The 17,905-nt window shown below is 46.1% G+C and overlaps 1 protein-coding gene across 1 annotated transcript in view; it reads left to right on the forward strand.

Annotated features, from left to right (window-relative positions):
* Positions 1–17,212, forward strand: part of USP31 (ubiquitin specific peptidase 31) — an 83,291-nt gene extending 66,079 nt beyond the window's left edge. Inside the window, exons 14-16 of the mRNA XM_027528050.1 lie at positions 5,094–5,252; positions 6,773–6,925; positions 9,039–17,212. Coding sequence (XP_027383851.1) covers positions 5,094–5,252; positions 6,773–6,925; positions 9,039–10,606 — 1,880 coding nt within the window. The 3' untranslated portion in view covers positions 10,607–17,212. The remainder of the gene's footprint in view (positions 1–5,093; positions 5,253–6,772; positions 6,926–9,038) is intronic.
* Positions 17,213–17,905: the final 693 nt, after the last annotated feature.

Below are 17,905 nucleotides of genomic sequence, written 5' to 3' on the forward strand. Positions count from 1 at the left end.
TGGTGGCCTGTGCAGAGGGGTGGCCTCATTTGGCTCACCCAGGACTTGCCTTCTTGACCTCACCTGCACAGCCCCATTTAAGGTTCTGCTCTGCTTCCTTCAGGGCCTAGCATCTCCCTGATTTGGAGTGGTTGTGGACCACTTTTTTTTAATAGTGTCTTTAAAGTGACTTGTAAGGGGTTTTCTTTTTGCTTTGTGTTCAAATTAATTTTTTTGATTTGTCAAAGCAGTAGTGCTCGTCTTGAAATTTAGAGACTAGAAAGAGGCAAAAAGAATAGTACCATCAACCCATGAGGATGCCGCTCCAAAATAATCCCTGAGATTATTACTCAGAAAATGGTGGTGGGAGTTCCCTGGAGTCCAGAGATCAAGACTTTGCACTTCCACTGTAGGGGGTGAGAGTTCAGTCCCTGGTTGGGGAACTAAGAGCCCACATCTCTGTGGCATGGCCAAAAACTTTAAAAGAAAAAAAAAAATTTTTAGAAACTGTGATAAATAACACACAACAGAATTTTCCTTTTTAACTATTTTTAAGAATACGGTTCTGGAGAAGGCAATGGCACCCCACTCCAGTACTCTTGCCTGGAAAATCCCATGGACGGCAGAGCCTGGTAGGCTGCAGTCCATGGGGTCGCTAAGAGTCGGACTCGACTGAGCGACTTCACTTTCACTTTTCACTTTCCTGCATTGGAGAAGGAAATGGCAACCCCCTCCAGTGTTCTTGCCTGGAGAATCCCAGGGACGGGGGAGCCTGGTGGGCTGCCGTCTATGGGGTCGCACAGAGTCGGACATGACTGAAGTGACTTAGCAGCAAGCATACAGTTCAGCGTCATTAAGTTCATTCATATCTTCGTGCAGTCATGACCACTGTCCATCTCGAGTTTCTTTCATCTTCCCAAATTGAAACCCTGCATCCATTAAGCAGTAACTCCCTGTTGACCCCTCCCCCATCCCTGGCAGCCACCGTTCTTTCTATGAAACTGATTACTCTGGGTACCTCGTGTAAGTGAATCATACAGTATTTGTCCTTTTGTGTCTGGCTTACTTCACTTAGCGTAATGTATTCAGGAGTCACCCATGTTGTACTGTGTGTCAAAATGTCCTTCTTTTTTAAGGCTGAATAATATCCCATTGTAAGTAGGCAACATTTCGATAAGTGGTGTTAACCTCCAATGTTTTCTGTACGTTTTGGCCGTTACTTTATACTGTTGTGGTTTGTGCTGATGTGCTCTGTACAGGTGAACCGCTATGGAGCACCTCCTCTGTTTCTTGCTTGCCATGGGCCATAACATATCAGAGACATGTTGGAAACGAAAAAAATCTCAGCCTCTGTCTTCCAAGAGTGTAAACAAGTGGTTGGGACAGCGTAGGCACACGTAATATGAAAGAGCGAAGTGTGTATTAGGTTCTGTGATTGAAGTGTGGACTGTGGGTAGAACAGGGGCCACGAGAAGAGAGTGGCCAGAGCACCCCCTTCCTGGAGGGTCAGGGGAAGCTGCGATTAGTAACCTGCCACCTACTCTCACGGGGCAGACACTTAACTTTTGGTAAACGTTATTTTTAATGACTGCAGGATATTCTGATGATGAAACTCTAGTCTGATATATAACCATGTCCTTTGAAGATGACACTGGTGAATATCTTTGTGCATCGTCCCCTTTTCTCTGTGTTAATTCTGTATCTCTTTGAGATTGAGTCTCAGAAATGGAGTGATGGGGTTCAGGGCATGCATGCATGCTGGGGAGGCACGTATATTGGGGGCTTCTTGCCTGGACATTTGTGTATGGGGGAACTTGATGTATAGGTGGCCAGGACTCGGGTTTCTATGTCCTTCCCACTCAGCCTGTTTGGCAGAAACACTTCTCTGGGACTTTCTTGCATCCTCAATTCAGTGGTTTCCACCACGGGCCCCAACAGGGTGCTGTTGGTTCGTAAACGTGGGGGGAGGTAGAGGAGGGTTGGCCCTGCCGGTTGGTCTTTCAGGCTTTCTGAGACTCCTCCCTGGCAGTTAGCCCCATAACACGGTGAATGAGCCTGTCGGGTCCTAGACCCCCTCCTTGGCCTTGCACACTTCCTCTCTTAACTTGCTCTTCCTCCAGGAGGCAAGAGCTTGAGTGTGACTGGACACAATCTTTTGTTCTTGAAACCCATTAAGTTCAAATTCTTTCAATATTTAGATGCCGCAAGCTGCAGTCACTTGTGAAAGGAATGATGGAACCTGGAGTGTATCTCAGTGGAGCGCTTTGGATGGCCTCTACTTTGCCCTAGGAAGCACTTTATAGGAGAAGAAGGAGATAGAGGATCTACTGAAAAATCTATTAAAGGCAGATTTTAATACTAGATTTTGTATCTTACATATTTTATATTTATATTCTATGGGAACCACTTTGTGTATCTAGTTGGATTTTTCCTCTTGGGGCATTCCTGGTCATATCTCCATTCTTTGATACTAAGTCACAGAGTTATATACTCAGGGACTCTGAGAATTGAAAGGGACTTAGAGGGAATTTAATTTCACTCATTAGCTGGTGAAGTAATACTTTGTCCAGCATCCCTGGTTGGTGTTTGTGTAGCTTCAGCTTTGGTAAAGAATCTTCAATGTGGAAGACTGTTTCTCAGGAAAATATGGACAAGCATGTTGTGTGGTTTCTAGCTAGAAAATGTTGAGGAAATAGGACAGTGTTGCTCTGTTTATGGAACAGACTGGAAAGTGCCTGGAAACCATAGCTACCTTGGAGGCAGTACAATTAGTTAGAGGAGTGTGGGCTAGAAGCCAGACACACCTCCTAGCTCTGTGACCTTAGGTGAAGAACCTTATTCTAACCTGGTGGCCATGCAAGGGAGCTGAAAGTGCTCATGTCTGCTTCTTGGGGCCTGGTACCTAGGAGTGACTCAGATATTTTCTGCATTTATTTCCCCTTTCCCATGCTTAGATGGTAAAGCGTCTGCCTACAATGCGGGAGACCCGGGTTCAATCCCTGGGTCAGGAAGACCTCCTGGAGAAGGAAATGGCAACCCACTCCAGTATTCTTGCCTGGAAAATCCCATGGACGGAGAAGCCTAGTGGGCTATAGTCCATGGGGTCGCAAAGAGTCGGACACGACTGAGTGACTTGACTTGACTTACTTTACTTCCCATGCTTAGACCATACCACTGCTTTTCTCATAAGAACATTTAAGTACTTGAGCATTGTTAAGTTAAAGATATTACTTCTGAGCTTTCACTTGGAATGTTTATTTTAATGTGTTATTTTGCACTGGTTCTGCCTATAGTTACATGGTATATGTAAGCCTGACTTGTAGTGATTCTAGAACAGCGCTGCTTAAACGATCTGCAATGAAGAACCTTTTAAAAGATTTCTTAAATCTTTTTCAAAATTTCCAATCCTTCGCGAGCCAGAACTTACACAAAAACGCAATAAAAACATCAGACTACTATGAATGTTTTTAAATGCTTACCCCGTTTTGGTGCTTCTCTTTTGGACTGGCACCAGTCTGTGAGACACAATTTGCATAGCACTGGTCTAGAAAACAATTTAGAAAACAGCGCTGGGAAGAAAAGCACACAGACTTATTTTATAAATACATCATTAACCCGTTGGTGAGCCCCTGAGAGTTTCCATGCTGTGGCTGAGGACAGAGCATCCCGAGGAGAAGCAGACTGGAGCTGGTACACGGTTGCTCAGCCACCTTCTCTCAGGCACGCTCCTCTGTACCGTTTTCCTCCCACCCCTTCTCCCACTCCCGAACCGCATCCCCTCTCCAGCTGGGCCATAGCGCATCAAGCCTGACCGCGCCGCTGACCAAACAGTTGCTGTTTTACCAGCTCCATTTGCCTTTCCCCTCTGGTTCCAGTGAGTCCACAGCTGCAGACGCCTTCCTACCCTGCAGTCATAGATTCTTCACCTGCTCTTCTTTGTTGGCACTGTCTGGTGTAGCCCTGCCTCGCCGGGTCCCTTTCATCTCCTCGGAGTCCACACTTACCCAGTGGTTGTGGCCTGTCAAGGCTGTCACTCCTGGTGCCACTCGGGGACCTTATGTGTCCTGCCCCCGGGGCCCTACTGAGTCCGTCCCGGCGTTCAGCCAAATATTGTAGCACTCATTTATGCCCACCCCAGTAAGTCAGAAAGCACTGGTACGCACACAGCTTTCCGGATCCAGCTCATCACACTCCCTGATCGATTCCCAGCACAGTAAGCTGTGTCTGTCTGTCCTTGCTGGTGCTTCAGCGCTCTTGATTCTTATCTCAGGCTTAGAATTTGATCTGGAGAGAAGGCCGCATGCATTCACGAGCCCCCGTTCTCAGTTTGCCTGGGGACTTCCATGAGGCACCGTTCTGCTGCCTCTGAGGGAGGCAGGGTAGGGTGGGGGTCTAAGAACAAGCTCAAGGACTAGATAATTCTGAAACGAACTCGGCCCCCTGCTTTACCAGCTGTGTGGTCTTGGGCAGGCGGGTTAATCGTTTTGAGCCTCTGTAAAATGGGAGTAATAATAGAACAAATTTCATAGGATCAAATGAGATACATGACAAGTGTTAAACAAGTATTAGCTGCTGCTATTATTAATATCATTATTTCTAGTTCCCGAAAGACTAAAATGTTACAGCATCCTTAAAACAGAGCTGCTCAGTCCTGGCACATTAGCATGTTTGCTGGTGACTCTTCATTGTGGGGCTGTCCTGTGCACGGTAGCATGTTCAGCAGCAGCCCTGGTCTCTACCCCCGACTCATCACTAGTATCCTACCTGCCCTGCCGCCCCCCAAGTTGAGACAGTCAAAAAGGTCTCCATTCATTACCACGTGTCCCCTGGGGCAAAAGCATTTCTGTCTGAAAGCCATTGGTTTAACTAAATACTCATTTTCTAAGATTAAGTAGAATTTCATCCATTTGGAATAGGTTGGAATTTCATGAAACATCTTGCCTGTGTATGATTTGGAATTTGGCTTTTTTTTTTTTAACGCTTTCTCTGCATTACTACCTGCGACCTTAAAAAGTTATTGAATTATGTGAGGCAAGGAAACAGTGTCTGTGGGTGGAGCGGAGCGGCCAGGGTGGCCACCCCAGTACTGATGGCTGGTGGGCTCTCTTTGGCAGCGTTCTGCAAGAACTCCGTGGACGGTCTCTGGTACTGCTTCGACGACAGTGACGTGCAGCAGCTGTCGGAAGATGAGGTCTGCACGCAGACGGCGTACATCCTCTTCTACCAGAGGCGGACGGCTATACCGTCGTGGTCGGCCAACAGCTCGGTGGCGGGTAAGGCCATTCCACTCCAGGTGCGGTTTTTCTGAGAACAGAAGGTGGTGCTTGATGATCCAGAGGACTTCTCCAGAAGGTCCTCTGATTCTGCTGGTTGGATCAGGTTAATTGTCACATTTGCATTTAATCTGGAAGGCAGAATGGTTGCAGTCAAGGAAACGGGGCTGGAATGCGCAAGCAACTGTGATACCAGGAGTTGGCATGGAGGTAGAGTGGAGCCCAGCTCAGAGCACAATCGTGTGTTTACTTGTGGAGTCAGTGAGCGAGGGAGCTGAAGAGCACCACCAGGCGCTTGCAGAGTAGAGGGACCGCGTGATTTGGAAGCAGAACCAGACTTGACTTTGCCACCCCTTGCTCGGGTTATCGTGGAGCATGTCCCATCTAAGCCACGTATTTGTCAGCCGTAACATGGGTGTAATAATGCTACCTGTCTCATGAGGTCGTTGTGTCCAGCAGATCAGGTGAACTTGGGTTAAAGCCCTTTGCAAAGGGTAAAGCACCGTTACAAATTATTCTTTTTTTCCAGTAAGGTTGGCCTGTTCTGTTAGGGGAAGGATTGAAGGCTGTACTAATCTTAGAGGGCTTGGGTTTAGTTTGAGGAGATCTACTCTGTTGTGTTAAACAAACACAAGAACAGTATCCACACTTGATGCAGCCACACAGAATCCAGACGGGGAGAAGGCGTCTTAGTGCCACGTTGCAGTTGAGAGAATAGGACAGAGTTGTGGGACGTGGCCGTGTGTGAGCAGTTATTCATCCCTGCACCCCTCGAAGCTTGTGAGGGATAAGCCGGAAGCCGCTCAAAGGAAGCATCGCTGAGGCAGAGAGACCCCTGGTGCATCACGCCCCACGCAGTACAGCACTCAGTCTGTAGCTGCTCTCTTCGTTCACGGAAGGCGGGAACTCCAGGGCTCTAGTGCCGTCCCGCAGTGCTTTCCAGAGTTTGAGATGTGCTCGGACCTGACACCCCCTTGAGGTGTCCTCGAGATAGTCATGCTGCTGCACGCTGTCCATCTCAGGAGTGGCTTCTATTGTCCTAACTCATATTTAAGGGCCTTCCTGGAACAGAGAAGACAGAACGGCACGTGGCCCTGTGTATGTGTGCTTGCTTGTTGTATATTAAGACTGTGGTTTAAATGATTTAAAAATTTCACCAAAGGCCAAGAAAGTAACAGTACACCGCTGCTTGCTTTCGTCTCTCTGTCTGGAGTATTACTGCAGGTGCTTAGAACGCTCTCTGGGCTGTCGTGCTCAGTAAACGTGTATAGGGTGGATGGAAGGTATGAACAGTTGTGTCTGTTCATTCTGTTGCCGGCACTTAAGACTTTGCTTTATGAAGTGTCCATTCCTGTACTTGGATTTTACAGCTGCAGACGTGAGTGGGAGTCTGCCCTCTTTTTCATCCTCACAGGGGGCATTCGAGTGGGCATGGTGTGGGGTCTGGGAGTTAGCGCTGGCCCGGCAGTGAGGTCCCCGGGCTTCTGGCCTGACCTCGGTGCCCGCTTCCTTTCCTGCAGGCTCCACGAGTTCCTCCTTGTGCGAACACTGGGTGAGCCGACTCCCGGGGAGCAAGCAAGCCAGCGTGACCTCTGCGGCTTCCTCCAGACGCACCTCCCTGGCCTCGCTGTCAGAGTCTGTGGAGATGACCGGGGAGAGGAGTGAAGACGACGGTGGGTCTGGGTTTCGGTGACAGATTTCCGAAACAGTGACTCGTGGACACGCGCACAGGCTTCCTCGTGTTGAGGAGCCAAGTCCCAAGAAGGAAGTGGGGGGACATAAAAGTGGGTGACAGTGAGGGGCCTGCGAGGCTGTGGTCACCATCGCACGTAACCTTTTATATCACCGGGCCTTTTGCTTCTCGTCTGGGATCCAGGACTTTTTCCTTCCACTGTCGTTTTTCACTTTTAAAGTGTAAACGTGGAGGCTAGAGCTTTAACTGTACAGTAACTGGTACAGTTTAATCAGAGTGCTTTTTAAACTCTTCAGAGTAGCTATGAGGGGACTCAGCGAGCTTGCAATTTGCTGAGGGTTTTGCGGGAGGCTGCCTGGGGATGAGCTGCTATGCGGGGCCTGGTGTGGGAGCGCCTGACTTGCTCGGCTTCTCACCTTCCCACCACACTGCCTCCCTGGAGGGACTTGTGGTGTGTGCTTGGGGAGTGCAGGAGCAGCTAGAACAGAAGCCATTGCCTTTGCATAAAGCTGTTTTGGGGAATTTGGGAAACAGTCACAGTATGCAAGCTTGGCAGAGCTGATAAAAATTGAGCTCTGGTGTTTTTGCCTTCAGCTCCTGCTGGACTAGTGGCAACACAGCCCCCCGCTCCACCCGGGACCCAAGCTGGGGGGAGGCGATGAGGCAGCTGGAGTCCTGAGCGTTGGGAGGGGGAGAGGGTGAGCTCAGCCTCTGTGGGATACAACGAGCCCGGTGACTCACCCCGGCAGGGCTCAGTCAGTCTGTGGGCGGCATTTCCATCGCTTCTAGTAAAGTGCTGCTTGCTAGGGGTGATGGTAAACCTGAACGAAAACTGCAGGAAGAAAACCGGAGTCGGGAGGAAGGCCTGACGTGGAGAGCTCCGTCTCACCTCCAGCTCTGCCCCTTCTTCCAACTGTTGCGTCGTCTTCTGTAGCGTAAGAGTCTTGGGCTGTAACCACCAAGCTCCTGGCTGGCACTCCTGACATTTTGTGAAAAACTGGCAGTGCCCCTTGGCTTGTTTATTATTTGGAGGTGGTTTTCAGCAAAGCCTTTAAACTTCGAGCTCACTGTTGTTTCAACAGGGAGCCTAGATATGGTTTGCGCCCAGTCTGTTTAAATAGTGGAGTCGGGGGAATCGATATCTCTTCAGGGTCATCATCATACAGTCGTGCTGGGTGGTGCCCACGGACCAGGGCCTGTCTCTCAGGGTCTCATCCAGACGGAGTTGTATTGATACCACAGCTCCAGTAGCAAGTGTGTGGAGAATTTCATTTAGAATATTTTCTTTGGAAGTTCAAAGTCACTTACTGCTCTAATCATGAATATTTTTCTTGAAAGTTTTAAGGCACTCAGGGTAGAAGCGTGTTGTCTCTAGTTCCTTCCACTGATGGCTTTCACAGTCAGCGATCACAGCCCGCCTGCCTGTGATGTTGAGTTGGGGGAAGGGGTTGTGGTTCTGGTGCTGGCTCTGCCTCTAATTACCTGTGTGGTCATGGGCACGGACCTCACTGCTGTGGGCCCCAGTGTCCTTAGTAAGATGAAGAAGCCGTAAATGAAGTAGCTCACGTTTATTGAGCAGTGTGCAACGTCAGGTACCTTGCTGGGCACAGGACTTTGAAGATTTTATTTCATTCTCCTAGTAGCTCTGTGAGTTACAAGGGTCAGGAAATTATGGCCCACAGGCCAAAATATGGCCCCTGTCTTTATTTGTTAACAAAAAAAAGTTTTGTTGGAACACAACCATGCCTGTTTGTTTATTTGTTGCCTGTGGCTGCTTTTGCACTAAGGTGACAGAGTTGAACAGCTGCCCCACGAAGCCTAAAATATTTACTGTCTTGGCCGTTAGAGGAAAAGTCTGCTGAGCCCTGATGTTGAGCAAGAAGGTGCTTTGCCGGTCCCCAAGTTAGAATGCCCCTATTTTATAGGTGAAGGCTCAGAAAAGTTAAAATCGCGTGATGACTCACTGACCCCAGACGCACTGGCTCTGAAGGTCACACTCCCGTCATCCCCTGATGCTGGCCGCCTTTGTTCTGTAGATGTTACTAGCACATCTTGTTGGCTTGGCTTAACGGTAATCTCTTTGCTGCATTCAGGAGGCTTCTCAACTCGTCCGTTCGTGAGAAGTGTCCAGCGCCAGAGCTTGTCATCCAGACCGTCTGTCACCAGCCCCTTGGCCGTCAATGAAAACTGCATGCGGCCTTCCTGGTCCCTGTCTGCCAAGCTGCAGATGCGCTCCAGTTCCCCTTCCCGCTACTCAGGGGACTCTCCAATTCACACCTCTGCATCCACCCTGGAGAAGATCGGGGAGGCCATGGATGACAAGGTCTCCATCTCCTGCTTCGGTAGCTTGAGGAACCTGTCCAGCAGCCACCAGGACTCGAGCGACAGTCACAGTCGGCGGGAGCACAAGGCTGTGGGTCGGGCCCCTCTGGCCGTCATGGAAGGTGTGTTCAGAGACGAGTCGGACACCCGCAAGTTGAACTCCAGCGTGGCGGACACACAGAGCAGAAGCTCAGCACATGGGGATCACTTGCCCCCCGTCTCTGATCCATTTGATAACAATAACCAGATTGCTTATGTGGATCAGAGCGATTCTGTAGACAGCTCTCCCGTCAAAGAGGTGAAATCCCCAAGCCACCCAGGCTCCCTCGCAAAGAAACCAGAGAGCACAACCAAGAGATCCCCCAGCGCCAAAGGCGCTTCTGAGCCAGAGCGAAGCTTGCGGAAGGGGAGACCAGCCTTGGCCAGCCAGGAGTCCTCTCTTTCCAGTACCTCCCCTTCTTCTCCCGTTCCCGTGAAAGTGTCCGTAAAGCCCTCCCGCTCCCGAAGCAAAGCCGATTCTTCCTCCAGGGCCAGTGGACAGCATTCCTCCCCTGCCCCTGCCCCAAAGAAGGAGTCCTCCCCCAAGTCCCACGAGTCTGTGTCGTCCCCTTCGCTCCAGAAGCAGAAGTCGGCTTCTTCCCTCGCTTATACTGCTTCCTCCACGTCTGCCAAGAAAGCCTCAGGCCCCACCCCGAGGGGCCCCTTCCCTCCTGGGAAGAGCAGGACTTCAGACAGGAGCTTAAGCCGAGAGGGCTCCAGACACAGCCTGGTTTCCGACAGGGCCAGCGTCACCTCCAGCTCCAAACCCAACTCCCCGCGCGTGAGCCAGGCCAGGGCCGGAGACGGCAGGGCAGACAGCAGGCACGTGCGGAGCTCCTCCATGGCCAGCCTGCGCTCCCCCAGCACGAGCGTGAGGGCCGGCCTGAAGAGGGACAGCAAATCCGAGGACAAGGGGCTGTCCTTCTTCAAGTCGGCCTTGAGACAGAAGGAGACCCGGCGGTCGACGGATCTGGGCAAGACCAGCTTGCTGTCCAAGAAGGCGGGCGGGGGGTCCGTCAAGTCAGTCTGTAAGAGCGCGGTGGATGACAAGGCAGAGAAAGGCTCCCAGGCGCCAGGCTCCCAGCAGCCAAATGCCATTGCAGTTGGGAAAGAGCCGCTTGCCTCCAAGGACCCCTCTTCTGGTAAACATTCCCTGCTGTCCACTCGCAAGTCCAAGACTTCCCAGCTCGATTCTGCAGCGCCCTCGTCTCCTGGGTGCAGGCAGTCTGCTGAGAAATCCTCCAAAAAGTTACCTTCTAGCATGCAAACCTCTGCACGGCCTTCTCAGAAACCTCAGTGATACTTCTGCAGTCCAAGTGTTTTATCTGTAAAGATGTTAATTTATTTAGAACCCCTTCCCTCCCACCAAAGCCCTTTATGCTTCTGTTTTGTATTTTTTGGGGGTCATGTGCCTGCCGTGTGTGTGTGTGTGTTTGTGTGGTGTGTGTGCGTGCGTGTGTGTATGTGGAGAATTCAATTGCAAATTGTTAAAAGCGTCGCCTTATTCTGCCATTGAACCAAATAACAGCCATAGGCAAAGCATTGACACCAAGCTAACTGAAATAATTATAGATGATACCCTGGATGGTCCCTTTAGTAACTGTACATATTTCTTTCTAGAGAACTCTTAACGACTTTCATTGGACACTAGGGATTTGAAACCTGTGAAACCAGTTAAGCTATCACTAGTGTGCTCTGTAGAAGGATGAATTACTTGACTCTCGTTTCATCTGAGCGGAATTTGTCGTCAACTGTGGATTGTCACGTGGCACCAGGAACTCTTATAAACTGTGACACTTAACAGAGAAATAAACCGAGGGAAAAACTGTCGCTTTCTGCACTTTGGCCCCATCTTACCAGTCTTTGTCAAGGGCAATATTTTAACACTAATGTTTCTCAGGTATATACTCAGCTAGTGTAGGACGGTTGCGCATCCGTGAAAGGATCAAAGAAGGTGGCCTGTGGGTTGCTGTCATTTCTCCTACTGCCACAGAGAGTTTTTAGAGGTAGAAATGAAGTCTTTCACCACCTTCCTATCTGCAAAGACGTGCGTTGCCATAAGCTGTCTTGACCTGTGGGATGTGTTCTAAGAGATGGCAAGTCGGATAGCCAGAAAGCCAGTCACTAGTAGTTAAATTTTTTTTTTTCCCCTTGTAAATTTGCTCATTAAGGTCACTGCGGTTTTGAAATGGACTAGAGAAAATTCCTGGAAAAAAAGAAATGAATTCTAGACTGGATGCAAAAATCTGTGCCATTTCCTTCTCTGGTGTGGCTTTTTTTCCTATGTTAGAAATTGAAAGCTCCATGCTGCCCCAAGAACGCACACCTGTGTTTCCTCGTCTTGTAACTTGGAGAGGAAAGAAGTTGCCTGATGCCAGCAGCCGGTGATGGTATTTTCGAGCGATGTGTGACAGTGTTATGTGCATAATGTCTGCCTGTCAGGCTTCGCTGGGATTGTTTTTCAGGAATGCATTTATTTCTTCTTTGTGCTGAAGATGTAGTGAAACTCACAAGCAGGATGGAGCCTGCTTCATCTGGCATTGTCAGTGAAAATTCCATTTCTTGTTTAGAGAAAAAGGGAACCTCAAGAAATTCACAGATAAGCAAGATATGTATATAGATTATTTCAAGCTTTTAGGAGGTGTTCTGGGATTTTTAGCCTTGTTTTTTTTTTCCATTTTTAAAAAATGTCGAAGAGAGTCATGGTTCTGATTCTCTTTGAATAGCATTTGTCACTTTGCTGTGAAATAGAGCATGCTAAGTTTATATGCGTTTACATATTAACTTTTTTTTTTTTAAGTCATGGACTCTTCAGGTTCTTCCTGAACACCTTGTACACAGATCCATTTATATAATCTCCCTTTTCAGTATTGCCGTGTGTGAAGTAACTAGAACATACATTACATGCATAGCTATGGATTCTGCACTGTCCTGTTTTTCTTTTTTCCCCTTTCTTTGCTATGAATACCTCTAGGAAAATGCTTCTAGTAGGTTGCTTTATTTTGCTGCTAATTTGAGCACGAGCAGGTTAACCTGCAAGTCTGGAGGCCATGTGTGTTGAGGGTAAGCTGGAATTGTAGACCCCTGCCATGTTTAAGACAACACATCTGGCCTTGTGAGAGTTAGGCTAGTGCTCTGTGAAATCCACTTACTCTGAGCCTGTTGTGCTTGATCCTGACTCCACCACTCTGCCAGGAGTCCTCATCTCACCGTGCAGGCATCTGGCTCTCCAGAGCAGCCTCACTCTCCCCTGCCGGGCTGTGACTGCCTTCCATCTTGATCTTGTTGCTTCCAGCAGCACATTGACAGCTCCATCAGTGTTCAGCCACTGTGAGTTTTCCAGTATCACTTTGATTTCCTAAAAAGATTGCACCAGATGTGGGGTTGTCATTATCTGGAATTGAGTGTTTGTCTAATTTGAACTTCTAATCGTTATTTAATAGGTAAATCTCATTTGAAATCTTTTATCTGAAGCTCTGAAACAGTCTTAGAATCATAGTTGGACTACTCAGTGTTTTAATAACACTTTTTTGGGGGGAGAGGTGGGGAATATAAACAGTTAAGCATTAACAGAATGTAATTTAATTTTCCCAGTGGTAAATATTTTTATTCCGGAGTTCTCCAAGAATGGATTTTCTGTTGTGTTTAGTGTCTTTATAATTAAAAAAAAACCAAATCTATGAAGTATATTAAAGTTCCATGGGATCTAAAAATAAACTTTGCATATCTATAAACTGTATGTCTATGGAATTTAGTTCCTGTTTCAGATTTTAATGGTAAAAATAATCAGGAAGTATGGCACTGTCTAGGCATCTTGGTAAGCAATGAAAATTTCATCCTTAGTTATTAGGTTGCAACCTTTAAGCCACAGAAAAAGGATGTTTTGCCTAAAAGTTTGGAGATGCTCTTTGTGGTGTGAAGTATCTTATAGAAAAATTACACTTGGTTCAGTTCAATTCTTTGGTGGAGTTAGGGACTTGGTGTTCTGTTTTTTCTCTTCTCAGTGATGTTTGGCACAGTGAGCTTATATGTGTTTGGGGGTTAAAAATCATCTGCTGACGATGGTAGCCCTGGGTTCCTGGTTGACAACCAGGTGGGCCCGATTAGAGCAGCCGTATTTCCTGATAGGCACAAAATAACCACTGACAGTAGTGCTGCATCTGTCGTGTTTGTTTGCGTTTTAAAACCTTTATTCTTGATTTCTTTTCCTGTGAACATCGGGTGCGCGGAGTCCTCGTCATTCCTTCCAACAGCCCTACCTACACCTTGCCTTTGTAAAACCCCTAATGCAATGTGGAAGCACAAAGAGACTGTTAAGCTCGTGGCACCTCAAGACCATCTCCCACCTTTGCTGTGTATTTTCTCATGCTAAAAGCAGCCTAACTGAAAGGAAGTAGTGCTCCACTGGACCAATAGAAATGAGTGTGGGGGTGTTTGTGGTGCAGCAAAATACTGTTATTGTCTGTGAGGCTGCCGCGACCTCTTCTGTAATCCTCCTTTCATCATTCATTCCGCAAACATTCGTTGAGGGCCTGCTTTGCTTGTAAAGGCAAGCTGAGAGCTTCAGGAGTTTGCTGTAGCTGAGGATCCCTGGGAGCACAGCTGATGAACCAGGGGTGCCAGTCCTTCCAAGCAGAAAGATCAGGTGGATCCTGGTGATCGGCCGAGGCCTGTGGGCCTCTTGAACAAGTCTGTTCTGTGCTGGAAACCAAAAGTGCCCTTCTTCATCTTTGGAGATACTTTACTGTCACATCCTCTGTTTCAGACTGTGCTGTCTCTACTACTTAGTGGTTGGAAATCCGATCTGAAGTCACTCTTCATTAGAATTTGGTCATTTGCATTTGTGTGAGGTGGATGTGGGGATTTCTGTGGGTGGGTGGGGAGAAAAATGGTCATCCCTCTAAAATAACCTATCGTGAAGAAAACAGGACAGAATGTAAAGGAAACAGAAGTGGCAGCCTTTATAAAAAAAGGAACAGAAGAGCTGTGAACAAAGCTCATCTATTTCAAATAAACGTGTTTTAAAAAGTAGATTGACATCCGACGTTAAATTTCATTCTGACAAATTACTGAGCAGCTGGAGATACTGTTTTCCTGTGTAGGTTATAATAATTATTGGATGCAAAGATTATTAGTGTTTCCGGGTTGGATTTTTGAGATAGTATGCAAATCACAAGCACAGTTTCAATAAAACGTGTTCTATGAGGCACACTGAACTTTGTATTACTTGGAATTGAGAAGAGCAAATTTGCGGACAAACCAGTGCCTATATCATAAACATAAACACAAAAAATAGCTGTTACTGTGCAGGCTGTCTGTCTTCAATTTCTTAAAGGGTAATGTTATTGCTAACTCCATATTTTCGGGGGGAAATCCCATGCTTTTATTCAAATGAACAGTCCATACTGACTTTTGATCAACTCTCAAAGTGTTTTTGCATCTGCATTTTGAGCATGACCAATCATTTTTTTTCCCCCAAGTAATGGAAATAATTTTGCATGGCCTCCGTCTAACCCAGAAAGCATGCTCTTACTACCTATGCAAACAACTAAGAAAAAATACAGACTACTTACACTCAGTGTAAGTTTGAAAAAAAGAAGACATCTCTTAGATTATGGAGCTCTATTTTTGGATTTGTAATTCTATAATCAGTATTGAAAAGCATGAATGTGATTTTTTGTTTTGCTTTGCATGTGTTTCTCTTTGCCGATTTTTTTTTTTTTTAATCATTGGCAAGATTGTATGTAAAATAAGTATTTTGCAAGCAGGAGTGGAAATGGGTGTGTTGAACACACAGTGGTTTATATACTGTATTTAGCCAGAAGACTTTCCTAAAGTATTTTGTTCTAAAAATAACCTGCCATTTTCTATAGATCTTAATTTTTTATATCTTCTAGGGTTCTATCGTGGTCACAGGGAAAGAATGTGACTCCTAACAGTGCTAACAATTTTCAGACACTTTTGTAGAGACTTAGAGCTGTTCTGGAAAGCTTTGGCGCTTTCCCCACCACTGGTCACAATGAGACTGAGCTGTGAGGTGTACAGTAGCATCCACCATGGGTTAGGTTCTAGAGCTGCTCACAGTCGTCTAAGACTGGTGTTTCCCAGTTGAGGGAGAAGGGAGATCCAGACTCGGGAGGCTTTTTTCAGATCTCACGTACTCTCCCGAATTCGATCAAGCCTCTTGTGAAGAACTTGTCTGAGGTTCGGATACCCAGCGCTCACTAGAATCGTCTGGGGAACTTTTAAAAATGCCTCAGTCCCACTCCTCAGCTTTTGATCTAATTAGTGTAGTGGCAGGTCCCAGGAGCTACCATCAATATATTTAAAGCTCTGAAGTGTTTCTAATTTGCAGAATTGAGAAGCACTGTGATACACCTTCCCTTTGGTGAGAACTATGGCGAGAATCACTGCCGTGTGAAGTATTCACAAATGACTCAGAGTCCTCTGTTGCTTTGGAGAGACAAGGGAAAAAAAAAAAAAAGAGTTACTGATCAACCTCCTGTTTGAGATAAGGGGGGGGTGCCTTTCTGATGTGAGGAGCTTGGAGCATCGTGTGCCTCAGCCCTTGCCCGTCTGGTGGGAGCTGGGGGTCTTTAGTTCACTGGAGCAGTTGGTGTCGCGTGGGGCTTGCCTCCTTCCCACAGCCTCTCCGCCGGAGGCCACAGCAGGGCCAGACCTTGGCAGGGAGCAGGACGGTCACTTTGAGTTAGAAAATGCTAAAGTAAAGCCTCCAGTGGCTTTGCAAAACCTGTCCCTGATTCTGATAGACCATGGTCACCTGTAATAGTTATAGTAGCAAACCTGAGGCTGCTGCCCAATTTCCTGTTAAGGAATATTTAGCTCACTCTCTCACTATCCAGAATGTAGTTTCAGGATTTTTTTTTTTTTTTTTAATGAATGTGAAGCATTTTATTTGGGTTTTTTTGGGGGGTGGGTGGGTGAGTAACCCTCAGTATTTTTTTCATGTAACTAAAAAAATGAATATGCATCCAAAAATTTGGCAGTACATGTTACCTATGGAGGCGAATGAAATTTAGTTTTAATCTGTGGTGGGCTGAATGCACTATGAATATATTCAAAATAAGCTGCTGTGCTTCTCAGGTGGTTTCTTCCTGTTAAGCATGATTTTGCCTACAGAAAAAGAAAACACAGTTTACTGGAGGTTTTCAACATTTCAAGGAATAAGTTAGAAGTAAAAACCCAAGTTGGAAATGCTCCTTTAGAAAGGCTGCTCTGAGCAGTGATACCTGTTGTAATGGTGAAAATGCAATATGAAATCCCCTAGGTGCTATTCTAAATGGTGAGGTGTCATTATACCAAATGGGAAGCAGTTACTGTGTTTCTGGAGCTGAAGTTCTCTTTGTAGGCCTTTCAAATATGCATTTATGTTCCCTTTGGTTTTGCTCACCAACTGTGCCTCTCACCACTGGTTAAAATTGAATTCAAGCCCCATTACAAAAGCAGTTTCTTGATTGAACTCTTAAGTTTTTACAGTGGAATTTCTATAGTTGTCTTAAAAGCTGCATGTCATATCACTGTATAACAAAATGCTTTGGTGGTGGTCATGCACCATTCATAGTGATTTGTGTATGATTTTCTTTTTTAGTTGTACAGTAATATGGAAGGCAGGATGTCTTTCCTTGAGGCTGGAAACAAAGTGTATCATACATTTTAAATTATTTTAGAACAAGTGCATGAGATGTGTCACTGACTTCTGTTATTTATTTGTATGTTTTATTATTCAAAGTGTATGCACTTTTAAGAAGCAAAATTTATATTTTTATGTTTAAAATGTTTTATTTCTGGAACAGCAGTTGATTATATAGTATACAGTTGGAATTTAAGAGAAAAGTGGAAAAATGTAATGAAATATAATAAATTTATTACATGATGCCCTCTTCAAGCCATATTCCTCTTTCTCCCCTTGCCAACCTCCACATTTTTGGTGTTAACTTTTTTTTTTTTTTTTTGGTGTTAACTAACTTTGGAAATTAAACAGGTACTTGTATTATGCTGATGTATACAAAATGCTTTAAAGTTGTAGTATTAAGTGAAAACAAGTTACAGAAGGATACATACATTTTGTAAGTAACATTTTAAAGCAAAAAAAAAAAAAAATCACATCCATGCTTATTTAATCTTCATAACCAAGAGTAAATGCAGCCGTTTCCTTCAAGAGGCAGTTTTTCCTGGGCCATGGAAGTAGATAAAAACTCACATTTTAACTCAATTCCAGTGGGCTTTCAAACTTTTGTATTTTTTCTCTCTTCTACCAAGATTTTATGATAGGAGGTGACAGCGGTATAAAAGGAACCATATTTTCTGGACCCTCTTGCCCTTGATACCTTCTTTTTCAGCCATCCTGTTGTGATAAAAATGCCCCGATGGCAAAGATTTTGCCACCTCTCAGGATGACTCCCTATTGAGGATGTCACATCACTTACGACCACTTGGGGGCACTAGAGATCACCATTATCAAAGGTGTTTTACAAGTCCGTCCTTCAGGTTCATAGCCTATGTGGGAATGCTTATTTGATATGAGTTGAGGAGCATTGTAAGTGGACAGGGGTTTCAATTTAGATAAGTACCACCAGCC

Source organism: Bos indicus x Bos taurus, chromosome 25 (assembly GCF_003369695.1).
Source record: "Bos indicus x Bos taurus breed Angus x Brahman F1 hybrid chromosome 25, Bos_hybrid_MaternalHap_v2.0, whole genome shotgun sequence".
Classification (NCBI taxonomy): Eukaryota; Metazoa; Chordata; class Mammalia; order Artiodactyla; family Bovidae; genus Bos; species Bos indicus x Bos taurus.